The sequence below is a fragment of the Gadus morhua genome, chromosome 1 (assembly GCF_902167405.1).
Source record: "Gadus morhua chromosome 1, gadMor3.0, whole genome shotgun sequence".
Lineage (NCBI taxonomy): Eukaryota > Metazoa > Chordata > Actinopteri > Gadiformes > Gadidae > Gadus > Gadus morhua.
The window spans coordinates 17,067,630-17,094,545 of record NC_044048.1 but is presented as its reverse complement, the minus strand read 5'-3'; the positions used below and the strand labels follow the sequence as shown (position 1 = coordinate 17,094,545).

Genomic DNA, 26,916 nt, shown 5'->3' with positions numbered 1-26,916 from the left:
AAAATCATAATAACAACAAACTCTCTCCCTCTCTTTCCCTCTCTCTCCCTCTCTCTCCCTCTCTTCCCTCTCTCTCCCTCTCTCTCGTTTCTGAAAGTCCAGCCCACTTTCTCTCTCGCAAATAACGCTCATTTGGAGCATCCACGTCCCAGGCGTTCCGTTGTTGGTTGAGAACGCCTGGGAACGAGGTTAATTCAAAGGGAAAGGGTTGTCCCGCCCCCCCACTGAGCAGCGGTCGCGGTAGCACTAATGTACTCTTGAGCAGCACTCAGCTCCAGCAGTCAACTCCACTCCACTCAACCCTGCTGCACACCGCGCCGCACTAGTGTGAAACATTGGGCTTCAAAGTTTGAATCGGCGCGCATTGATTGACCAACGTCAACATCAATCGGGAACCAAAGGTGAGCAATGAAGATCGTTGTAAAAGTGAAATTAATTGTCACACAGAAAATTTTATCTCGGTGTTTTTTTTTATTGAACATCCCTTTGCCGAGACCATAACAAATATGTGTTGAGGCCAGCATTTGCAAAAGTAGAGCCGACATCTGGTCACAAATCAATGATGCCGTTCCGATTTAATGTCTGGTTCGTTGTATTTTAGCTTTTATGGTAAATGTAGGCTACTGATATGAGTAGTAGACCGTTATTAGATTTAAACATTATTTAATGCCGTCATTAAACTTTATTCAGCTTTATTTTGTTATAATCACGCATGCCTTTTGCCTTTATATTGTTTTTGCCCTCTTCACTAAAAGTTTCAGCAATGTATGTTTTTGATATGCAGCAATTGTATGAAATCAACGTTAAACAATATTATACCTCATATCAGGGCTGCATGCAGCCATATGATATACCATTGTTTATTATAGAATACCTAATGCTGAAAATGAACTATGTCTCAAAGTTTTTTTTTAATATTTTGCTAAAAAAAGTACTTTCTATTGATGAGCAGTTGGAGTTGGAGTATTTGTAGACACGTTGACACAGGTTTTGCCACACACTGAGGTAAACAAAGAGCTTAGAAGATGTCTAGTGAAAAAGATATGTGTACAATGTCAACATCGTTCACAGTCCAATATCTGCACTGGCATTTGACAGGGCAACAGCTGCTGGAAAGTAACAATGCTAATTCATGTAGAGATGCTCTGCACTACACTTGTAATAATGATAAAAGGTAATTGCGTGGTGAAATATTTGGATGACTTAGTGGAGTCACAAGATTACAAAAGGCATGCAGTGACATAACGTCTTGTGATCAACGATAATCGCAGGCCAGAGAGCAGAGGAAAGAGAAACAGAAAACACCTTGTCTATCCATGACAAGGTGTCAAGTCACAGATCAGACGGTTCAAATTATGTTTTATGCTTTTATTGCTCCTTCCCGGTCTCTAGGACCTCATTGTTCAAATAAACATTGGTTAAACCTCAACTACAACTGCCTAAAATGTCTTGTCATCTGCCTACATGGAGATTTATTCCAAGTGGACTCATTACACTACATGATCTCCGATCTGCAACAGATCCTCCGCACAGTGTGTTCTATGTAGTGGGGAAACCAGGAGAAACTGACACACCCATGGGCCTTTTTCTACATTCGTTCTGCACTCTAAATATTGAATCATGTTTATATCGATTTCAATGCTGCCCAAAATTCCATGTGCTTTTAATTATAAACCATGGCTTGAATTCACTGAAAGTTTGTTGAAAACGTTTGTTGCAGGTTGAATGACAATGTGTATGCTTCATTTCACTTACACAGGAGTGCAGTTATACATCGGATAGCGTAACGGAGGACTTCTGTTCCGTTAAAAGGTGGCGTTAAATTGTTTTTTAAAAGGTTCCTGTGAAAAAATGGACATTCAGAGAGTGGCATTGTGTTTATCTTGCGTGATATTATACCTGGATATATCCCTGAGCCAAAAGGACTGCACCAGGGTGGACTGTCCCGTTCTGCAGAATTGCATTGAGGAAGTGCTGGAGGTGGGTGCGTGCTGTGCCACATGCGTTCACAAGGGATGCACCTGTGAGGGGTACCAGTACTATGACTGCGTCAACGCAGGCTTCCGCAAGGGGAAAGTTCCCCAGGGAGAGTCCTACTTTGTGGACTTTGGGAGCACCGAGTGCTCCTGTCCCCGCGGAGGAGGGAGGATCAGCTGTCAGTTCATCCCATGCCCAGACCTTCCCTCTAACTGCATTGATATAAGACAGCCTGCAGACGGTTGTCCGCAATGTGGGAGGATTGGGTGTGTCCATGGCAACGACAAGTACAAGGCCGGCCACAGGTTCCATATGGACCCGTGCCAGATGTGCCACTGCCCTAACGATGGAGGCCACCTGGTGTGTTCACCCGTTCCTGGGTGTAATCCGCACGGTAGTAAAAAAACAATGCTGACCCCTCCAACGGAGAACAATGAGCCTTTACGAGGTGTCAGTCACCTGCCAGACAACACACAGACCCGGCCTCGGGAGCCCTTTTCAAAGCTGCCGCTTGGCGACACTCTGCCTCTGTATAAGCAGGACCCGCCCGCTTTTGGCACAGACGAGTATGACTATACCTTGGCAGAACCCACCTCTTCCCTGCCGCTGGAACGGGACCAAATCCCCAAATCTATCGCATCCCCGCTAGCACACCCGGAAGCCAGCTTCGTTTCCTCCACCCCCCGTGATGACAGGAGGAGAGAGGAGCCCGGAGAGACACCGGGAAGTCTGGACCAGGAGAGGAACTATCAGGTCAAGGTTCGCCATCAGCTGCTGCGACAGTACACTGAACAGCCTACCGCGGGAGCTCGCAGAGGAACGATAACCTCGGCGGGAATGGCCCCCACCACGCAGAGCGGGACCACGGAGAGTCCCACGCCGCAACAGGAAGCCCCTGGGAGGACCGCTCGGCGTCAGGACGCAGACCGGGAAAGGGTGGCGCCGAACACGTCAAAGGACACGCCGGCGTTCTCTGCCGCTTCTGATAAAGAAGGCAGACTCGGCGGCCATCACAGGCACAGGCAGAGCGACAACTCTAGCCGCCATGTTTCCTCACTTGCTCAAGGCCATGAGGGACCAACGGAGGCCATTGGGGGGGAGCAGCGGCCATATCCGACGGTCCAGTGGAGTCCCACCAGAAGGTTACCGGTCAGGAGGAGGGAGGAGGGAGACAAGCCAAGGAGACAGGCCCAGACGCTCCTCAATTACCATTCTCAGACTGCAGAGGGAGAAACAGATGGTAAGCAGGCCGTTTATTCCTCATTTCACCTTTTGCAATGGGCAGCATAAGACTCTTTATTACTTTTTTATTACCATCTGCCTTATACTGGATAAAATCCATCATATAATTGTTTACAAAATGTCTGAACCCAAATGGATAAGCTCGGCTTACTATGGGATGATTTGTCATGTGTGACATTTATGTGATGACGAAGGAGCTTTATCAGAGAACATCTTCCTCTTATTCACTGACATCCTGTGTTTGGACAGGGGATTCATGATCCCTGTGCTCAAACTGGCATCCATCCAGTAAAAGCAGTGGTTCATTGAGAGTGTAAGTTCCCTCGATAGCATCTATCTACCTTTCTCAGAAGAGCTCAGGAAACACAAAGATGCGTACACTCGGTGCCTTTGTTGGAGATGATATAGACCTTTTAGTCCAATGAGCGACCATGTTGCCTTCCACCCTCATGCTGATGGCAGTCCATGTTCATGCACTGTGTTTGCACCCTTCATATTTACCGATCAAAATCTATTCCCCTCAGTGCACAAAACCTTCTATTGAGGACTCCTGAGATGGAATGCAGAGTATGAGAAGGTTGCACAGATGAAAAGGGAGATGACACACAGATTAAACCTTATTGAAAACTATGGACACAACATTTTTCATGTTTTTTAGAGTTCAGGTAGAGATTTTCTGTGACTTTGGGTCCAGTAAAGTTTCAAATACGATCTACGGATATTTGTTGTACAAGTTGTTTATTTAACATAACCATAACCTACAAAGTGTTTGTCGTCGTAATTTCCCCTTGCCAAGAGTGCCTTGCTATGCTGTTCGAAGGGTCAATACGGTTTGTTTAAGGGGTAAACAAACCTGGAACTCAAGCAGATCCATCATATTGCTGTTTAACATGTGTACTAATAGCAGGTTGTGCAGCATGCTGTAATCTATGGATGTGTCCACCCCATATCTAGGACACCTCTTTTACTACTCAATGAATTTTGTTGAGACCTGTCAGAATTGTTCTCTCCTTTCAGCACCGGGCCTCCATAGGAATGCAGGGTATGTATGTACCAATGATAAGCTACTATGGGAATACCTATAGAGTCTGCCAGATACATTCAATGACATAACATTTTAATGTTTTCAAATGGTATTACTGATTTGAATCTTTAGGGTAATTTTTGGACTAAGAACAATGCATTAGGCCAAGGTCAGGTTAAGCTGTGAGGGCCTGTGAATTCATGCAGCAACACATTAGGGTAATACCTTAGAATCTTTTGTGTGTGTGTGCTTTGTTTTGACTCAGTGGAAGGATTTGTTTATTTCATATTCCCCCTGTGTATATCCAGTGTTTGGAGGCCGGTCTGGCTATTCTCCATGTCCCTGGGCGATGTGACGTTGTTAGGGTCCATAGGTCAACGTTGCTTGGCAAGAGGGAGAACATTTCCAGGATTTCCAGTGACATGTTTAAAATGACGGCAGGAAGAGTATAGGGGCAGAGGATGCTTGACTAATGGCTATTATCAATTGAATTAGTGATGCATGCCAGAGGCTGCTTTAAAATAAGGAAAGCAGAAGGCACGCATCGCAAAGAAGCAATTATAACCATCCGAAAACAAACGGGCTCACTTTGTGTTGAATCACAGCTCGGGGTAAGTGTATAATTCTTTTGGTCCTTCCAGCCCAGTGAATAGTCCGCCCTTGTTTGACTTTCTTGCGTTCGCCGCAACAGAGGCTGTGTGTGTGTGCTCAACAGGGGGGAGGGGGGAGGGGGGTCTTCAGGCCTCGCTCATGGACGACCCGGGCCGCGGTGTAGTGTTTCTCCGGGGGGCTACCTGAGAGCAGCATAATACCCATGTGATGAATGAGAGCTCTGTTGTGGCTTGATTGCCAGACACTCCCCGGCCGCTCCCTCGTGGGCCGGCGTGAGGACCACCAGACTGTCCCGCGAGGTCGCTGGCTTTCCTGTCCCAGAACCCCACGGCTGAGGTGCATCCTCGAGAAACAAGCACGTCAAACTCGCACGGGCCACTTAACCTATCCCGCCCGAGAGCTCCTATTATGTCTTGAAACAAATCATGCACACGGGGAAATGAAGACAGACGTGCCGCAGGGCGAAATTAATGCATGGCTCTGATTCAGAATTCATCGGAAAGTATGAGTCGAAATGTGAAATGGAGAAGTTCGTAGAGGTGGGAACTTTTTCTTTTTTTTTCATCAGCACTGTTACAACATGCACGCCTGTGTGAGTAGGAAGAAGAGATGTGTAATTTTCCTGAGAATGAAAATGAGTTGATTGGAAACGCAATGTGTATGTCGGTTTCGAAAGAGGTTTCGCACTCTGGTTGATCTGCAGAATCTTGCGGTTCACAGGCATATTTCCCATGCACGACATGCTCTGATTGTACACCAACCAAATCACACATGTCACTTATACTTATAATTACCCAGAGGCATGAAACCACTAATTAAAAACATCTAAAAGAAAATGTTTAGCAGTGATGAATAGCAGTGTAGCCGTTTGCTTCTCTCGCTCTCTTTTATTGAAATCGACCCCTTTCACCTATCATCATGTTTTTGCAACTGCATCTTATGAACAGGCGATTTTGTTTGATTGGGTTTGATTATACTTTTGTAGTGCTTGTTATCTCCACTGATTTCCTGAATTGATTGGATTCCTATTCACAAGGTGCCAATTCGAATCAGATTCAATTCAATATCGAGGTTGTTAGCGATATTACAATGCAAATGTTGTTTGAATAAACATTAAGAATTGACCCCAAGGCATTTACATTCATTTACTTTTTATTTTTAACATGACTGCACTACAGCAGTCCTCACATTATATTGCAAATTGAAGAAGCAAAGGCCGGCCGCAGGAGACTAACGGGGTTCAAGGTTCAAGAATCCACAGGGAAATGCGTAGATTAAAAGTTCAATCTCTGGGGCAGCCCACAGGCTGCTACTGAGTTTACCATGTAGGCAGTATGTATTGTAGTGACCCAGGTTCTATTCCCACCGTCTTATGCTGCATGTCGTTCTCTCTTCTACAAGCTGCTTTCCTGTCTCTTTTCACTGTTCTGTCCATAAAGAAAAAGATTGATCTCTTGATTATAGGAAACAATATCAAACCACACAAATGGAGATTGATTTAAATCAGAAGATCGATTTTTCAAACCCAGCCCTAATTTGTTTTCCTTCCAACTCTAAGATCTGTCAGTGAACAGATTCATCACTGCAGACAATTTCCTATTTTATTGCCTACGCAGCAAAACAGTCAACACTGGCAGCTTGGCCAATCAGCCATCCCCATGGAGTGATGATGAAGAAATCGGGAAGTGGCGTTTTTGTCATTCCTACAATGGCTAAATAAATCGAATAATATTTATGCTGCTTTGGGTTTTGGCGTTCTAATGTCAATGGTGATGATAGCGGTAACACTCGTTAGTTGTTTATTTGGAAATGGGCCAATAGGGATCCAACTGGCTGAAGCTCATCCATTTTGCTGCAAAATAAGGAGTGAAAACGCCTCTCAGAAAACACATTCAATATGGCCTGGCTGTGTGAGGGCACAACAGACCAGCGATCATCGACTGCAATCTGCTTGCACCGTGTGTGTTATACTTTCTGCCATTGCCTGGTTATTTAACCACAGGAAGAAATCTTATTTCAGGGCTGGAGGTTACTGTGAGAAACCATCAACGAGTCCAACCTCTGCTCCAACAACTTCTATTAACCTTACCACAACCTCCACTGATTTAGTTAAGCCAGATGGACCTCATAACCCATCTGCTCCCAGTGCATCTTGGGCAGGTTGGTCTAACGGAACAAAGTCAGTCTGCAAAGCCGTGTTCTCTGAAAGCCTGTCAGTTGTGCTAGCCAAATTAATTCATGGGGACAAGAGAGCCGCCCTCCCTGTGATGTCACAGCCAGCTGCTGAACATGTGAGCCGTGTTGTTGACATGGGGGGGCCGGGGGGGGGGGGGGGGGGGGGGGGATTGGTCATGTGATTTAGGTAACACAGAGATGACTGTGGTACGTGTGTGATGTATGTTGTATGGTGGGAAAACAGTGGGATGTGTGTTGAGCGAGCTGACACACATGTTAACATCATTTTTTGAGAATACGCACACACACACACAAACACACGTTACAATTTCTTATTAAAGGGTTTCTTAATCATGTCATTCTGAGGTAGTCTTGGTTTTTTTTGTTGTTGTTTCTGCTGTTTTTAGTTCCACTCTTAACTCCTAACTAAGAGCCAATGATATTGAGAGAAAAAAATGGAATGCAGGGACCTGTTGCTGGATCGTGTGATGAGCTCATTAACTACCGGCTTATTTTTCTTTCAAACACACACACACATACACACAGACAAATAAACACACACACACACACACACACACACACACACACACACACACATAAAACAAACGCACACAAACACAAAAACAGAAACACACAAACACGCACACACACAGACACACACAAGCGGAAACACACGCACACACACACACACACACACCCCCACACACACACCCACGGAAACACACCCCCACACACACACACACACACACACACACACACACACACACACACACACACACACACACACACACACACACACACACACACACACACACACACACAAAGAAACAGAAACAGACATACACAAACAGAAACACACAAAGAAACACACACGCACACACAAACAAACATCCACACACAACAAAACACACACACACACAAGTTGTTTTTGGTGTTGACACAAAGGTGTTTTATTTGTTTCTCTGTCTGCTAGGTGGCCTCTTCTGCTTTGGCCCACCTGTGTGTGCACTTCCAGAACCACCGCTGACAAGTCGAGAGCTGCCCCCGTGTTTTTTCATGTTTGCCTATCGTCTTATGTTCAAGCGAGGTGATGTCACTCGCTTTTATTTCGGATGTGCACCGGAGCAACGTGTCTGGCGATAATGTTAGTGGGACGGGCAGGTGTAATAACAGACCAAGAGACAGAGAGAGAGAGAGAGAGAGAGAGAGAGAGAGAGAGAGAGAGAGAGAGAGAGAAAGAGAGAGAGAGAGAGAGAGAAAGAAAGAGAGAGAGAGAGAGAAGGAGAGAGAGAGAGAGAGAGAGAGAGAGAGAGAGAGAGAGAGAGAGAGAGGAGAAAGAGAGAGAGGGGGGGGAGGGGGTACTGTTATGCCCCCTCCCCCCACCCCCTTTCACACACCATGATGGATCAGCTCGGCTAATTATTACACTTCTCTGAAGAGCAAGTGTGTTGTTCTGGCTAAATTACGAGGCCTGCCAACCACATGACACTGGGTCGGATGTGCTCGGCAGATTTATCAGTTCGGAAGTCCTTTATTAATGTCTTGAGGACCTTGATACTTCATGTCATATAACGTTTTTTAAATTCTAAACGTTTCAACTCCCTTCCGAGAATTCATTCATATCCCCCCCCCCCACCTCATCTCTGTTGGATCGCGTTACTGACCTCGTCCTTACGCTGCCATCTGGATCCACACATGGGGCAAATTAACGAGTGTCACACAATGAGGGAGCGCCGAATCCACCTGGAGAAAATGAATAGGGGCGCAAACGAAGGAGGATGAATAATTGTGTTATTTGTCTTATGATAACACTGACGTACTCATCCAAGGGTTCAAAGAGACTTGTTTAACTGCCTGACTGGGACAGATTTCTACGCATCAAAGCGTCATTGCGCCTTTTGAGCTTTCAAATGTTCTCAAGCCATTCCTGCACCTATAAATTATGTATTGTGCGGCAGTCAAGGCTTGCAATCTGTAGGAACTTCCTTGGAGAGGCCCTGGAAAAGGTATGAGAGAGAAAGAGAGAGAGAGAGATAGAGAGAGAGAGAGAGAGAGAGAGAGAGAGAGAGAGAGAGAGAGAGAGAGAGAGAGAGAGAGAGAGAGAGAGAGAAAGAGAGAGAGGACAGTGCTTGACGGATTTACACACAAAGAACATGGCATGGTAAAGACGTGTTAAGCACAGGTGGTTTTAAAGTCTAAGTGCCTCGTGACCTCAAAGACTCTGCATCTTCCTCCTAAGTTTTTGTGGTGACCTTTTAAAGAGATGGATTTTCCTTCTTCAATTTCCATTCATCATCATCCAGCCCTCTCCTTATTTCATCTCTAATTATGCCTTTGATTGCCGACTTCAAATGACTTAAAAACCACAACAAACAAGTTTGGCTGTATTGCAAACAAAAGATGTTCTTCAACGCACTGTACTGTATATATGCTAAAAAGCTTTTAACAGAAAAACGCCCCAACATGGTTAACGACATCTTTTTATAATATATGTGGGAATCTAATCATTTATGATCATAACTTTGAGTCACCTTCATAGTTAATAAAAAAGTTAATAAAGCCAGAACAGAATAGAACAGAACTCTCGTGTGGTTAGTTTTACTTTACAGTCAAGAGTCAATTAGGAGTCTTGACCCTTGCCTTACATGTATAATACATCATGACTGGAGGGACAGCAAATTCCATGAGATTTGTGTCCTGAGTTTTCTCTAGGTCAAGAGCCACAAATCAATGTAGTGGAATGCAGTGACCTGTGACTGTACCCTGTGAGGTCCCCAGCATATTTCTCAACATAGTTTTCTCCTCTTCGGTTTTCTATTGTTTGTTCCTGGATTTGCTTGGGAAAAAGTGAGACAGATTCTCTTTCTCATTTGCTAGAAAAGCTTCTGAGTTAAACCCTATTGACTGCAGTCTACCTCTAGACGCCCTGGAGCAAGCTGTCTGAGCCCTATCTGCTCCTTAATGACCTGCATCTAAATTCAGTGTAGGTCGCTTTGGATACAAAACATCTGCAAAATAACTAAATTGTTACTTCAAAATAGCTATTTGGTAACTTCAAATAAATCCAATTTTAACTCCTTCTCCCCCTCCCAATCATCATAATTAAAAATACAACAGAGTCTTGTCTTTTGTGAAGTGGGGCTAATTCAATTCTGTAAAAGTGTTTTTAAAGAGGAGAGTATACGCCTCATCAAGGCTGAGATAGAGTCAGCCGTTGTCAAAGATGCCGTTATCCATCTCTGTCAACTCCTTTCATATCTCAGGCTGTTCTTCCTGCTCTACAGCATTACCCAGCAATCCCATTGTACACTGTTTTGTTAAGTGTGCGTTAATCAAGACACACTTCTGGGTCAACGTTGAATTCTCCGGAGACGGTGACTGTGCTCAGATGGATTGGTCTCATTTGGTTGTTTTTGTTTGCGTTTTGGATACAGTGTCGGCTGCGGAGCTGTTGAGGGTGTGCTGTGAAACGGGGGAGAAATGGGCCACAGCTAATGGTCACTGCCTCGCCATGGAGCTCCCCAGAGAGGAAAGGCACTCCATCTGTCGGTAATGTCGTTGAAGAACTTCCATCATTAGGCACAATAATGTAAACTGCACCTAGTTTTGCAATTGGCCAAAGAAAAAATATGTCGCAGTCTTGTGTCTGGGTCTAAACTCCAGGCTTTTAACTAGTTTTGATATTATGTTAATAATGGCCAGGATTTACATCATGACGGCCTCTTACTGTAACTCCTCATCACCTCAATTGTCTGAGGGATCCTCAATGCTTTGACTGTAATATAGTCGAGCCCTCAGGCCTTCAACAGTCGAATACAAACCGCATTTTCAGATTCAACTTCACACAGATTTAAATACATTCCAAAGTATAAATGATTTATCTTTCGACTTCTGAGAGCATGAAAGTGTATTTATCTAATGTTCTTTCAACCCACTGTTTCCCCTGTGTGTGCTTTGTTCTGTCAGAACGGCCCAGAAACAATGCTGTCTGGGTGCTCTGAGGCAGCAGCGATGCTTGGCCGGTCTTACCGCAGCCACAAGCGGAGCGGTGTGTGAGGACAGTGATGAATGTGGAGGGGACGCCTACACGGTTAGTATTACTAAGAACTGGCCGCTCATGGGCAGCAGCATGCCCGGGCTTCCCTAGGGACGGGGGCCTCGATATCTGAGAATGATGTGTGCTTTAATATGCATGGCGTGAGTAGGCCTGCTTTTTGACACTGCTATATGGATTGATTTTGCAATTGATTGACATGTGATCCATGGCTTTGGTTGCATTAAGTATTTCAGTTAATCCCCACTGCCTATTAGCTTACCAGTTCAACCCTTACCTAGACTTGTGCCATAGACAACCAATCAAAATACCAGCGTATGATGCTTAATTTGTGGATAAAGGATGGTAAAAGAGGATCTCCCATTTGTTCAAAGCAATACCTTCCTCTGTTGTCTGCCTGTGCCATGCAATGCTTAACTTCACACCCCTAACACCCTAAAATAAACCAAATGCTATTTTAACAGTACACGGTAGAAAAGTACAAAGACAACATTTAAATTGTTAAGAAATACATTTAATAGATTGGAATACGAATGTGTGATATGTACCAAACCTAGCTTCATATCATAAATGTGTAATATATACCAAGCACATTATTTCATCATTCCTGAACACTCTGAAAGAGCCAATGACATTGAGACAAAATAATCATGATAACAGTCATATTTTATTAGAACACCCGAAAGAAAGAAGAATGAAACCAAGTCAGTCAATCAATTATCCAATAGCATTGAAGCGTATAACAGGAACAACTTTATGTAGCCTTTCTAACAGTGGGTTCATTCATCCACTTTTAATCTAAAAATGATAATGCACCTGTGGACTTGGTAGATGAGCCAAACTACTGAACTCAAATTTTGTTTTACTTGTACATGAAGGTTTGCAAGTAGAATGTGATTCAGGATGATGTGCATGGTGCATGGGGAGGGAGCTGAACACGAGGGCAGACAGAGTCCAAGCCAGGTTCATTATTAGTGACGGTAGGTCTGTCGGGTGAACTCCTTCTCCTTCCTCGGTCAGGGAGCCCAGACTGTGTATCAATCATCCAGGTGGGCAAGTTACCAGGAGGGCAGGCCACCAGGGTACATAGCAACCAGGCAGCACACAAAGATAAATACATATACAGATGTATAAAATAATTTAAAACAGGCAAGAAAAAAGGGCAGTTATAATTAAGAAGGCAGAAGAGCCGGGGCTCAAGCCCCTTCAAGCATCGATGTCTGTCCCTATCTGCCCCTCGGCCACAGCCTGAACTGGGTAGGATGACTGAAAAAAATAAATAATTGAACTTTAAACTTGAGAGAAGAGTTACTTTTTTCTTCGCGAAGTGCAAATTCAGTCTTCAAACGGTCTCTTCATTATTCCATTAGTCATGCCGAATGAAAAAAGAAATCAGTCACGTGCACAAAGTACTGGTCCCAAACAATTAGTAATCAGAGGAGAGCCTGAGTTCTATGGAGCGGGGGCTTGCGTCAGCTGAGCCCGTGTCTCCTCTGATCAAATTATCCTATTAAATCTACTAGACAGAGGCGCTTCGGAGCCAAGTACGGACAAAGGTTCCCTCTGCCTTTTGGAGTTTCACTGCAATAATAGACCGCAGATGTGTTTAAACGCGTGCTCAACAGAGTGTCAAAGTCTGAAGGGTGTGTGTGTGTGTGTGTGTGACATCAGTATAATGGTGGAAGTGATAGTCATGGCGACTGGGGGTCATTGAGGCCTGGTCGTGTGTTTGATGACTAGATTTCATGAGCATCAGCCAACATTTCCCCGCTCCATTCGTCTTCCATCCAATCTGGGTATTAAAGGCTTATACACTTACCCCCTTGGCCCAAAAGGTCATTACAGTCTCAAGTCGGATAATTACCTTTAAGTGACTGTCCAAATCCAACGGCTTAAAGTACTGCTAGTCCAGAGCACACACATGCACACGCACGCACTTCACACACACACACACACACACACACACACACACACACACACACACACACACACACACACACACACACACACACACACACACACACACACACACACACAAGCACGCATACACACACACACACACACACACACACACACACACACACACACACACACACACACACACACACACACACACACACACACGCATACACACACACACACACACACACACGCACGGACATACACGCAAACACATTCACACAAAAAAACACACAGACACACACACACACACACACACATGTTGGCAGTCGGTTTATTTGCTTTCCTACCTCATCTAAGGGGGTTCCTTGCTGAGCACACCAGGGGGGCTACACAGCCCAAGACTTTCTCCGTTACTCCTCTGCGGAGTCCCACACCTCCTCACACACAGCCAGTCCCTCCAACAGAGTAGGGGTCCTCCTGTTGCCCCGGTCCGAGTGTGGTGGGGTGCTGACGTCCCTGTCGGCCCTGTAGGAGTGCTGCGGCTGCTGCTCCCTGGGCCTGCGCCTGCTCAGCGAGGGCCAGCGCTGTGAGGCCCCCCCGTACCTGGGGCCCCGCTGCAGACAGAGCCTCCTCACCTGCTGCCGGGCGGAGGCCAGAGCGCAGGGTGGAGGAGCGGACGGAGGCTGGCGCCCCGTCAGGGAGAGGCCCCTTCTGGACCCCACGCCCCTGCCCAATAAAGGTGCCTTAGACACGGATGTGCTGTACGCAACACACACACACATGCACACACACACACACACACACACACACACACACACACACACACACACACACACACACACACACACACACACATACATACTGTCGTATACATACATCCATACATCTATACACACCTACATATGTATGTATACATACAAACATACATACACACAGACATTGATTCATGCATGCACACACGCACACATACACGCACACACACACACACACACACACACACACACACACACACACACACACACACACACACACACACACACACACACACAGATGCCTACACACACACACACACACACCACACACACACACACAGATACACAAATACACGCACAGAAACATCTACACGCAAAGACAAACACACACACACAAACACAAACAAATCTAATTTACACACAATATAATTAATTTGTTTTTCTGCTGCTACGGGGAAAGACCATTATTTGGTTACATATCTGACAAATGGTTCACCTCAGCGGCCTGCTGAGGCAGAGTTTATTAAAGTTCAAATCTCTCATTTAAAAGTTCCCATTGCTTCTCCCCCTGCAGTGCAGTACATTATGGCTGAAGGCCTATTTGGATTCTTAACTCTGAAAAGCCCTAAACCCCATTTGTTTCTACTTTGTACTAAATTGCTTTGCCACAATTGAAGGCAGATCCTGGTGGCCCTTTGACACAGTGCCTTGCACAAAGCACTAGGGACACGGATGAGATGCTGATCAAGTTGGCTGAGGCTGTAACTGCATGTCGACGACCGTCCTGCTGCACTGTTCCTCCAGTGTCGGACAGCCCCTTCCCGAAGGAGGCCTTCTCCATCGGTGAGGAGGAGGAGGAGGAGGAGCAGCGGCAGGGGGTGCCGGACGAGGAGAACACGGCGGAGGGTCCCTTCCAGGTGGAGCACCCGTTCCAGGTGGAGGACATGGACGAGTGTGCGGTGTACCAGGACAGCCTCTGTCCGCAGCGCTGCGTCAACACGCCCGGCTCCTTCAGATGTGAATGCTTCGCTGGCTTCTCGCTGCAGCAGGACAACACGTGTAAACCGGGTATGACCAGGACGTATGATATGACCTATTTATATTTGTAGACAGATTTGAAAATACACATGGGGTGAGGTGTATCCAACTCTTAATGTGTAGGGTATGTACATATGCATTGATTTGCGGTATGAATAAAAAAAACATGTCCCGACGCTATCTGACCGTTGCACATGCAAAGCTTTTTGTCGTTCATGCACATTTCCATGACAAAAAGTTGTGTACATTCCTGGCAGGAAGTTCTCCTGTTTGTCTATATTTGTCCACATGTTCCCAGTGTATTATTTTTCTGCTGGGCACAGGGTTCCTTCCTGCCTGCACGGACTCTGGCTAATAATAGTTATTCTAATCGCACCCTGCCATTTATTTCCTGAGCTGACAGTGACGTCTTGTTGTTCCATCAATCTCGTGCGATTGGAGACAAAGAAACACATTTAGAAATCAAACTTAGATTCATCGCCTCTTTTACAAGAGACACCTGATAGATAAATATTATACAGGGTCTATGTAAAAGGTGTAACTTTAAAGAGGTGCTGAATGAAATCTTGCACTAACTGTGACCCAGCCGGCTTTATTTAATGGCAGATCTAACTGCCGCAAGCCTCAACAGGATGCTAATGTCAGAGCTCAAACCCTAGCAAATTAAAAGCGAGCGGTGAGGCTCACCAATAAATGTTTGTCCTCGGGCAATGTTTTCCTTTCTTTCCCCTGTCCCGATTCTACCGCTGTCACAACTTTTCACCTACAACCCCAACCGCCAAAAACACACACATTGCATTGCAAGGCATTGCACAATGTTTAAACAAAAACGACGGAAACAGACAGAAAGGTGGGGAGGGAGGGGAGAAGAGAGGGGGAGTGAGGAGAGAGAGAGAGTCAGACTCAGTGATTGCAGTGTAATTACTCGCTCCCTCATGATGAGTTGATTCACCTCTCATCCCGCAGAGCGTGAGGAGAACGGCTTGGAGGAGCATCACAAAGCCACAGCAGGAGGTGTGGAGGAGCCAACTACAACCCCACCTCCTCCTCCTCCTCCCAGCACCCCCACTCAAGCCCTGCTCAACCCCTGCGAAGGTGAGACCACATCAGTCTCCGGGCAGAAGGTGTGATGAGGGGATGTGGGTTGGGTGGGTGCGGAAATGACGGAGTCTCAGAGTGTCGGAAGATCACAAACGACGGCACTCTCGCTCATCCCCATGTCTTTAATCAGCGGCCTGCAAGGGGAATCTAAAGGCGGGAAAATGACACAGAGAACTGAGGTGGCCCCAGTGCCTCCAGCATGGATAGGCATGTCATTATTTTAAACCTCGCCGGTGTGTTTGTTTTTCCCCTGGCTTGTAATTGTTTTGCAAAGGCCAGACCCAAGCAGGTAGGATGGTATCAAAGATCGCTTTGTTGTCCCGAATGCATCCCGCGTCTCTCGCCGAGATGGTATTTTGTTGTTGTTGTGTCTGACTTGTTTGCCAAAAACACGGGGATGGAAATAGGAAATAGAATGGCACCAGGTCAGGATCCGATCCGAAAACAGGAAGTGAGCTTTATACTGCGGTACAATAACTTGTTTATCTTGCATACAAACACACACACACACACACACACACACACACACACACACACACACACACACACACACACACACACATACACATACACATACACACACACACACACACACACACACACAAACAGAGAATGATGGCCGCCTCTCTCTCAAAACATGAGTCCGACCCTGAATCCTGCCATGGGAAGCCCTGGCAGAGAGAAGTTTGTTGCAGCCTTCGTCTAACTACCTGTGTGTGTTGTTGTTTGTCAGGACATAACCCCTGTGCTCAGCAGTGCCGCCCAGTGGGAGGACGGGTGCAGTGCTCCTGTGGTCGGGGCTTCTCGCTGAGGGCTGATGGGTACTCTTGTGAAGGTGAGGATTAGGAAACACGATGCTGGACACGCTATATATGATTAATAACAATGATTGCATCAATGCACTTGATTTTTGCCAGAACACACAGCTGGAGGTCAGAATATCTGACAATTTCAAACTCTGACTCTGTCTTGTTCCAGTTTAGTGAATAATCCTTGGCAGAAACATGTCTGTTACTAGTTAACCATTATTGTCATTGCAAACACACAATGCTACACAACAATATGTGTTCACCACATTTAACTCCCCACTAGCTGCAGCACTAGCAGCAGTGGGTAGCCCTTTATATTGTACATCTTTCAATTGGCTGGACACACAACTTTAACTTGAATTTCATCACCTGATGGTTGACTACTTGGAAGTGAATAGAGTTTGCATAATTCCAAATTAATAAACTAGTTTAGCCTATACCTAGTTATCATTCTTCTAACCCTCTGTTGGTTTCATTTAAGTCTGATATTGTGTCACACTACTTTTCCATCGCTACAATATGATTAGTCGTTTTTTGAATAATAGTATGACTACATTGCTAATTCAAACTTTTACACCATTTATTATCCTTCTTTTCATTCCATCTCAACACACAAACGTGAACAGGGGCCTGCGATATGGGCTTGTTTAGTCTGAAGAAGAGGCAAATCAATAATATAAACAAAGTAAAGCTTTATTTACAGGGCTGCTTTTAACAGAACTAACAGAAAGACAGAGTAAAGAGGCTTTGACGATCCCTAAGCCTCAAATCTTAACGCTCAGCTTTAGCTGCATAAACACATTGAATAAACCGCTTACTTTCCTTCACCCAGGCATGAAATTTGAAATATATGATAATTTTGAAAATGGTGAATAAAAAAACATTGTGATCCTTTCCGTGTCATCCGGCAAAACTGATGATATTTGCCAACGATAATGACCAGAGTTTATGAGGATCTGAGTATACTTGAAAAAAAAGTTTGACGAAATCCAAGTGCGTTGGCGAGAAACGGCTTTAGTTTGAAGGCGGTGAGGTAATCGCATTGTTGGGATATTTGGATGAACAATCTAATCCGCCACCCTTGGGAGCCCCTATAACAGACGAGACGCCTTCAATTAATAGTGACAACGTTATTTCACAAGCGAGCGCTCGGACAACGGAGCAGAACTAATGCTCGCCGCTGGAGAGCCGGAATCTTCCCTGCGCCTGTGTTGTCTTGCAGCTAGCATTCAGCACATAAACAACAACAACAACAACAACAACAACAACAACAACAACAACAACAACAACAAGGATAGGAGCTTTGTCTCTCCGCTAAAGGTTGAGTGACACCCAGAAGGCGAGCTCCTTAGGGTGAGGCTCATGATAAGTTGTTTGCCCCCCCCGCCCCTCCTTCGGTGTACAGCGAGGTCTTCTTCGGCATCTGTAGTTTTATAGAGAAAGTTTGAGGCCTGCTGTGTTTACCACTGCAGTCAATGGGAGGGATGACAGTGCTTATGACTTCTTGCCGTGGGGAATGAAGCTCGTCTTCAGCTGTTTGTGGACTGGAAGAATGCTCAATCAAGAGGCGATGTAATGCATTTAATACTAATGCTCATAATGGTTGCCTCTGCAGGCAATCAGTGGCAATAGAGTATCCCATTAGATGAATGGTTCCCTTTAGAGTCCCATTAGATGAATGCCACCTATTCTACTGTGTGAGTAAGGAGGGACTTTAACTGCTCCCTTCTTGGATCTCACCAAAAGATACAATAACACTCTTTTGACCCTGGAAGATTAACCTATACTAGTCCAGGAATCGCCCCCCCCTCCTCCTCCATTTCAACCTCTTTTTAAAAAAATAATTGTTAAAAAGAAAAAAGAATCGTCCATTCAATCAATTGTTATTACTGAACTGACTAGTCTTGGCCCCAATGCTTCAAACAGCAGGCTGACATTTCCAGTCTGACCTCCCTGACCTTTTGACGCAGGGCACCTTTTGATGCTTTATTCATGAAAGATACAGTGAGAGTTAGACAGGAAGGATATGGGAGAGAGGGGGGAGGATATGCAGCAAATTACAGCGGGCAGGATTCAAACCTGGGTCGCGGTAAGGACTGAGCCGTAATGGCTTCGACGCAAGGCTCCTTTGAGAAGCTTGACTCCCCTCTGATTTGTCAGTTGCCATTGCCTCCACAATGGAGTCAGACAGCTTCTAATCTCTCTCTCTCCCATACCCTGTCTTCTACTCCGCATCCTCCCTCATTCCCCTAGCCCATCCTCCTCTCCATCAATATCTATTGCCTCTCCCGCATCCTTCTCCTCTTGCGCCTTTCCTCCTGCTGCTCCGCCCCCTCCTCCTCCCACATCCAACTCCTCTTCCTCCTCATCCTCTTCATCACTATCTTCCTCCTCTCCACCTCCTCCTCCTCCTCCTCCTCCTCAACCTTCCCCACATCCTCCCATGTTGGGCTCTGCATTTCAAGGCTGTCAGTCTTCACCTTGCTTCCATCTCCCTGTGCCCCAGTGTGTGTGTGTGTGTGTGTGTGTGTGTGTGTGTTTGTGTGTGTGTGTGTGTGTGTGTGTGTGTGTGTGTGTGTGTGTGTGTGTGTGTGTGTGTGTGTGTGTGTGTGTGTGTGTGTGTGTGTGTGTGTGTGTCTGTGAATTCTTGCATGACCTAAGTCCCACAAGAAGTCAACACACACACACGCAATACACACAATCAATCAATCAACTTTTTATTCAAGACACAGGAAGGTCCATAAAGACAGCACAGTACATATATAAAATATATATTTATATAACTATATATATAATATATATACACACACACACACACACACACACACACACACACACACACACACACACACACACACACACACACACACACACACAAACACACATGTACATCAGTCTGATGTGCATCCACAAGAGCGTCATTTGTGAACACGCCCAGACACACAAGTGAAAGTGCACGAACACACATGTGATCATAGACACACATAGACACAAACACACACTGCCCCTCCCTCACCACAGGGTTGTTTGCAACTTAATTATGTGTTTGGTTTTTGATATGACAGCCAATTCTGCAGGCTGATTGACAGTCAGGGAATCTCCCTTGCAGAAATGTGGCGGAAGTCTTTAGGCTAATGTTCCATAATGTGCTGTCCATAATGTGCTGTGTGTGTGCGTGTGTGTGCGCATGCACACACACGCACACACACACAAAGACATACACACAAACACACACACACACACACACACACACACACACACACACACACACACACACACACACACACACACACACACACACACACACACACACACACACACACACACACACACACACACACACACGCACACACAGCACATATAGTTCGTTCAGATACAAGTGTATCAAAATTTGCTTTTTGTTGTTTTTGAGGGTGAGAGTGTAAAAAGACCTGATGAGTATAGCTTTGGCAATTGTTTCTAAATATGTGTTGATTACTACTTGGGATATTCAGAGAAATAAAGGAGGGGTAAATATTAGATGAATGTATAGATATAGCATTTCAGATGGTTGGCCTGATTTCCTATTTGTCCACAGTGCCATCCAGTGGTGACTAAAAGTAATTACTGACGACGCCGGCATCATCCATATAAACACAACCGCCACAGACACAGCAGACTGAACAGAATTACACAGATGAAGATCACACAATTAACTGTATGCACACAGTTGAATGAGGAATACAAAACATGTAGCGTTTTGTAAACTGCCTATTCCTTCCACCTTCTCCTTCTCATCCTCTGCAGATGTCAACGAGTGCTTGGTGCAGAGCCATACCTGCGGGCTGGGCTTTGACTGTTTGAACACAGAGGGTTCCTTCAGGTGCACCGCCAGGACCCAGTGCTCTACAGGCTTTGGGCAGGACGCCCAGGGCAACTGTATCGGTGAGGAAGGTGCACAGTCACCACCGCAAACCTGCCCTGTCGCACTCTGTTGCCGGTGGAAGACACGACCGCACTCACAACGCCAGTATATTCTCACTCCATCAATCATTGTAAATATACCCCTGATATCCCCACTATTTATCTCTGCCTTAATCAGTGTTCAATCACATAGTGTTTCTGCTTACTGCAAGCTAAACGAATGCCGTTTTTCTTGATGGTGTGTCTCGATCCCGGGGTTCGCACTGTGTTAATCAAACAGGTGCATCGATGGACGAACGTCTGGCTCTCATGGCGAAATCCAGTGGCCATGTTTAAACACACTGCACAACAGGGATCCATATCCCATGTAAACACAATCAGAGGGAGGTGAATCAAATCCATATTCAAGAGTGCGCAAGGGAGAGAGAGAGAGAGAGAGTGAGAGAGAGAGAGAGAGAGAGGGAGAGAGAGAGAGAGACAGAGATAGAGAGGGAGAGAGAGAGAGAGAGAGAGAGAGAGAGAGAGAGAGAGAGAGAGAGAGAGAGAGAGAGAGAGAGAGAGAGAGAGAGAGAGAGAGAGAGAGAGAGAGAGAGAGAGAGAGGGAGGGAGGGAGGGAGGGAGGGAGGGAGGGAGGGAGGGAGGGAGGGAGACAGTGAGAGGGAGAGGGAGAGAGCAAGAGAGAGAAAGAGAGAGAGAGACAGGTGAGTCAAGCAGGGGCTGTGGTGACACAAGGGGTTAAATGCCACACAGACAGGAGATCAGAGGGGTTGCAGCAGAAGGCTGCAGTGGGGCGGATGAAAGCCAACCCTCTGTCCTATTCCAGTACGAAGCGATGCTGTGGAATTAGCCCCCAGGGACAGGAACTGGGGCATGTCGAGGCAGAACCGCGCCACTGTAAAGTAGTGTAAAACACACGCTCTGAGGAAGGGGAGAATAGAGGAAAATAGAGAAATCACACGGGATCAGGAGCGGATTCACTCACACACCCACACACACACACACTCACAGTCAGACGACACGCACAGACACACACACATACACAGTCAGATGATACACACACACAGGGGACACACACAGACACTAGTCAGACACATACACATACACACACACACCACATGCACTCGAACAAAACAAACAACAAACACACATACATATACAAAGAAACATGCACGTAAATATAACAAGTGATTTTCCCATGTGTGGGGTTCATCACATTTATCCTATCTTATCCTATCAGACACCCACGCAGTAAACAATCAAAAAAACATATGCACCTGAGCTACACAAACGCAAACACCCACACATACAAACATAGACGCCACAGCCACAAACATCAAAGTAAAAGCAAAATAGTTCCATTGGTGAAGCTTTGAATATGATTGTCTCTTTTTCTACCTTTCGTTCGCTCCCTTGTCCCCTCCTCCTCCTTTTCTGCATCTGAATTCTCTTTTTCGTTTTTGGTTAATCTCTTACTCTGTCCCCACATGCCTTGTGTTTTCATCGGCAGACATTGATGAGTGCATGGGTCTGAGCCAGCCCTGCAGTCCCGGATTCACCTGCCTCAACACCGTGGGCTCCTACACCTGCCAGAGGAAGATGCTCATATGTAGCCGTGGTTACCATGCCAGCCCAGATGGCGCTAGCTGCATTGGTAAGATGGATGCACACAGAAGACAACGCTACCAATACAGGTGGAGGTCACATGATGGAGGCTGGATAGTGTAGAGGTTAGGGTGTTTGTTCTCTAAGACGGAAGGTTCCGGATAGTGTACCCCTATCTGGTCATTAATGAGCAGGTAGTCGTTAATGCAACAATAAAAGTCACTTTTTGGTAAAAGATTCTACAAAATGTCCCTCAAGTTCATAGCAACGAAACAGTGGAGGCTGAAGTCAACGATTGAACAATTCCATGTCAGTCAGATGTGACCGAATGTGTCCGCTGTGTTCCCTTATGACCGTCTCCCCAGACGTGGACGAGTGTCAGAACAACCTGCACCGCTGTGGCGACGGCCAGCTGTGCAACAACCTGCCGGGCTCGTACCGCTGCGACTGCCAGCCCGGGTACCAGTACGACTCCTACAGGCGGACCTGTGTGGGTACGTACAGCCAGAGCCGTGCTCTCAAGACGGCCGCTCTGACCGCAGGAGGAACTGCTGTAGTCTGAATGCTTCCTCCCTCCTCATCGCCACCCTCTCTGTTTTTGATTGTATAACTTCTTGTTACATAAGCTTCTTAAAAAAAAAACATATTTCCACTTGATTGTTATCTCTTTTATGGATCCACTCTGCACTCTACTCCCTCTCTCTCTCTCTCTCTCTCTCTCTCTCTCTCTCTCTCTCTCTCTCTCTCTCTCTCTCTCTCTCTCTCTCTCTCTCTCTCTCTCTCTCTCTCTCTCTCTCTCTCTCTCTCTCTCTCTCTCTCTCTCTCTCTCTCTCTCTCTCTTCCCTCCCTATCTCTCTCTCTCTCTCCCTCTCACTCTCTCTCTCTCTCTCTCACACTCTCTCTCTCTCACACTCTCTCTCTCTCTCTCTCTCTCTCTCTCTCTCTCTCTCTCTCTCTCTCTCTCTCTCTCTCTCTCTCTCTCTCTCTCTCACTCTCTCTCTCTCTCTCTCTCTCTCTCTCTCTCTCTCTCCCCCTCTCTCTCTCTCTCTCTCTCTCTCTCTCTCTCTCTCACTCTCTCTCTCTCTCTCTCTCTCTCTCTCTCTCTCTCTCTCTCCATGGACGTGCAACCACCATTGTGTTTCATGTACTGAGCAGGGTATGACAGATGCTGGTTCCCGGGCAGGGGGGCTGGTCCTACCTCTCCTGCAGTCTTCCAGGGCTGCAGGAGTCCGTCCGCCCCTGCCTCTGTTATTCATTCGCTGCTTTTGAGACTCATGGACTTCGCTGGAGTGTTTAGACTGGCGGAGGGCAGCTGTTCACATGCACACCCAAAACACACACCTGAACACAGGCACACACACATACACACAGACAGAGACACACCCGCACATACTCACACAGACACACACACACACACACACAACACGCACCTAAACACAGGTACACACACATACACACACACAGACGCACAAGCACACACTCACACACACACAAACTCACACAAACACACACAGAAGACAATTTGGATTTACCCATGGATGGTGGCATGGGTACTCTTTTGCGCTTGGACACACACAAACAAACACACACACACACACACACACACACACACACACACACACACACACACACACACACACACACACACACACACACACACACACACACACACACACAAACGCACACAAACACACACACAGGCACACACACAACAGACACAACTGCACACATACATGGCAATTTGGACACCAGACAATTTGGACTCTACTTACCCATGGATGGTTGCAGGGGTACTCTTTTGCCTGGGGAAACACACAAACACATGCACTAACACTGTCTGCTCCTTGGCCTCCAGACGTGAATGAGTGCTGGCGGTACCCCGGCCGGCTGTGCGCCCAGACCTGTGACAACACCCCCGGCTCGTACCAGTGCTCCTGCACCACCGGCTTCCTCCTGGCCTCCGACGGGAAGAACTGTGAAGGTGTTTGTGTGTGTGTGTGTGTGTGTGTGTGTGTGTGTGTGTGTGTGTGTGTGTGTGTGTGTGTGTGTGTGTGTGTGTGTGTGTGTGTGTGTGTGTGTGTGTGAGGATGCTGTGTGTAAATATTAGTGTGCTTGCAAATCTTTTGTGTATGTGTGTGGGGGGATATGTCCATGCATGTGTGATTATATGTGTGTGTGTGTGTGTTTGTGTGCTTGTATGAGCATATGTGTGTGTTCGTGCACAGGTATGCGTAGACTGTGCGTGTTTGTGTGTTTATGCGTGTATGTGCGTGTGCTACAGCGAGTTGAGGCTTCATTTAACTGCTTGCTGTAATCCAGATGTATTGCTGCATTGTTCCCAGCAGCCAAAGCCTCCTCTGGCGTGTGTGTGTCGACTCTTGCCAGTGGCGAGCCGCTAACCTCTGTCTGATCCTCAGATGTGAACGAGTGTTTGGCCAACCCCTGCGGCCAGGAGTGTGCGAACATGTACGGCTCCTACCAGTGCTACTGTAAACAAGGTTACCACCTCAGGGAGGACGGACACACCTGCGAAGGTACAGGGCTCGTGAAGACCGGATCCCAATGAATGACATCAAGGCTTCCACATACTGAGACTCTGGGTGACCCTCATTACACGTGTGTTATTCTCCTCCTCCTCCTCTTCTTCTACCTCCTCCTCCTCCTCCTCCCCTTCTTCATCCTCCTTCTCCTCTTCCTCCTCCTCCTCCTCCTCCCCACGCTGCCCACCAGACATCGACGAGTGTGCGCAGAGTGTGGGTCACCTGTGCACCTACAAGTGTGTGAACGTGCCCGGCAGCTACCAGTGCGCCTGTCCCGAGCACGGCTACAGCATGGCCCCCAACGGACGCTCCTGCCGAGGTGCGCACACACATACACACACACATGCACATTCAGATCTGTACAACACAAGCGTATAGCCACACACCCATACGGACACACACACACTCACACACACACTCAAACGCACACACACATACACACACACATTCAGTTCTCTACAACACAAACTAGACACACACAAACATACAAATTCCTAATAGACACACACACACACACACACACACACACACACACACACACACACACACACACACACACACACACACACACACACACACACACACACACACACACACACACAAATAGTTCCCGAAAACACATACTTGAAATATGTTTTGTTTAGGTCCATGTTCTTTTTACGATACTTTACTACTTTACAACCAACCATCCCTGCTCTGACCCCCACCTTCCAGATATTGACGAGTGTGCCATAGGAGCCCATAACTGCTCCCTGGAGCAGACATGCTACAACATACAGGGAGGCCACCGTTGCCTGGACCTGAGCTGTCCTCCCAACTACCGCAAAGCAGCCGACACGTGAGGAACATTGGGCTTAATAGAGAACAATATTATCTACGTAAAAATATATACACTTTGTCCACAAAGACTTGTACTTACTACTAATTATTATCAATCGACAACCTGCTCTGTTTTTTATATCTTTTTGTTTTTGTTTTCTTTCGCCGCTTTGACAAAAGTAAGTTCCCATCTGCAGATAAACATCAATTAACTGTTTATATCTGTGCTCCTACTCCGCCTCCTCCTCCTCCTCCTCCTCCTCCTCCTCCTCTCCCCTCTCCTCCTCCTCCTCCTCCTCCTCCTCCTCCTACTCCATCTCTTCCCCCTCCTCCTCCTCCACCCCCTCCTCCTCCTCCCCCTCCCCTCTCCTCCTCCTCCCTCTCCTCCTCCTCCTCCTCCTCCTCCTCCTCCCCCTCCTCCTCCTCCCCTCTCCTCCTCCTCCTCCTCCTCCTCCTCCTCCCTCTCCTCCTCCTCCTCCTCCTCCTCCCTCTCCTCCTCCTCCTCCTCCTCCTCCTCCTCCTCCCCCCCTCCCAGTCGCTGTGAGCGGACTGGCTGTCCCAACCACCTGGACTGCCAGACCACGCCGCTGAGGATCACCTACTACTACCTCAGCTTCCAGTCCAACATCCTGGTCCCCGCGCAGATCTTCCGCATCGGCCCGTCCCCGGCCTACACCGGTGACAACGTCATCGTCACCATCACCCGGGGCAACGACGAGAACTACTTCAGCACGCGCAAGCTCACCGCCTACACGGGCGCCGTGTACCTCCAGAGGCAGGCGCCCAGCCCCCAGGACTTCCTGATCGAGGTGGAGATGAAGCTGTGGCGCCAGGGCACCTTCACCACCTTCCAGGCCCGGATCTATGTCTTCATCACCGGCAACCCGCTCTGACGTGACTCAGGCGTCAACGCTCAGGGGGGGCTCAGGCATCGACGCTGAGGAGTGACTCAGCCCGACGCTGGCCCGGGTCTCCGGCGGCGGCTGGGTGTGGCGCGCAACGTGAGCCAGCGGTATTAACTTGTTTCTCTTTTGGTATTTTCTCTGCGGCCAGGTTTTGTTTTTTTCCTTATTGAAAGAGAATACAGTATTCCAAGTTCATGTAAATTCACAGGCACGCCCCGAGCGTTGAAGCGGCTTTTAAGTGTCTGCGTGATGGGGCTGTGTTTGAAGAGAAAGAGCGAGGAACAAAGGAGTTTGGATGTCTCAAATCCTGCGTGACTTTAACTTGTACTTCTCAGTATCTGCTGCTGTAATCTTTTGTGTCTCTGAAGTATTTCATACCAGTATTTGAATGTGATATCTTAGGGCATGTATTTTAATTTCAATATATAAGTATATATATATATATATATATATATATATAT

The 26,916-nt window shown here is 46.8% G+C and overlaps 1 protein-coding gene across 2 annotated transcripts; it reads left to right on the top strand.

Moving 5' to 3' along the window:
• Positions 1-127: 127 nt before the first annotated feature.
• LOC115542456 (fibulin-2) lies at positions 128-26,627 on the top strand. Of its 2 annotated transcripts, XM_030354717.1 has the most exons (16): positions 128-401; positions 1,760-3,217; positions 10,465-10,579; positions 10,997-11,120; positions 13,518-13,725; positions 14,543-14,806; positions 15,743-15,871; positions 16,611-16,712; positions 20,473-20,610; positions 22,097-22,240; positions 22,557-22,685; positions 24,047-24,172; positions 24,609-24,725; positions 24,922-25,050; positions 25,446-25,569; positions 26,086-26,627. In XM_030354717.1, the coding sequence occupies exons 2-16, from the start codon at positions 1,852-1,854 to the stop codon at positions 26,441-26,443; spliced, it is 3,573 nt and encodes a 1,190-aa protein (XP_030210577.1). In that variant the 5' UTR covers positions 128-401; positions 1,760-1,851; the 3' UTR covers positions 26,444-26,627. The 2 variants fall into 2 exon arrangements, 1 of the variants encoding a protein (XP_030210577.1); XR_003976553.1 differs by lacking the exons at positions 25,446-25,569; positions 26,086-26,627 and having other exon boundaries at positions 24,609-24,807.
• Positions 26,628-26,916: the final 289 nt, after the last annotated feature.

What these genes read in the sequence shown, in the direction of transcription:
- LOC115542456 (XM_030354717.1), top strand. Translation starts at nt 1,852, where the DNA reads ATGGACATTCAGAGAGTGGCATTGTGTTTATCTTGCGTGATATTATAC. An exon ending in CCTGCTCAACCCCTGCGAAG is followed by an intron (nt 15,872 to 16,610) that starts GTGAGACCACAT and finishes GTTGTTTGTCAG; the next exon opens with GACATAACCCCTGTGCTCAG. An exon ending in GGACGGACACACCTGCGAAG is followed by an intron (nt 24,726 to 24,921) that starts GTACAGGGCTCG and finishes GCTGCCCACCAG; the next exon opens with ACATCGACGAGTGTGCGCAG.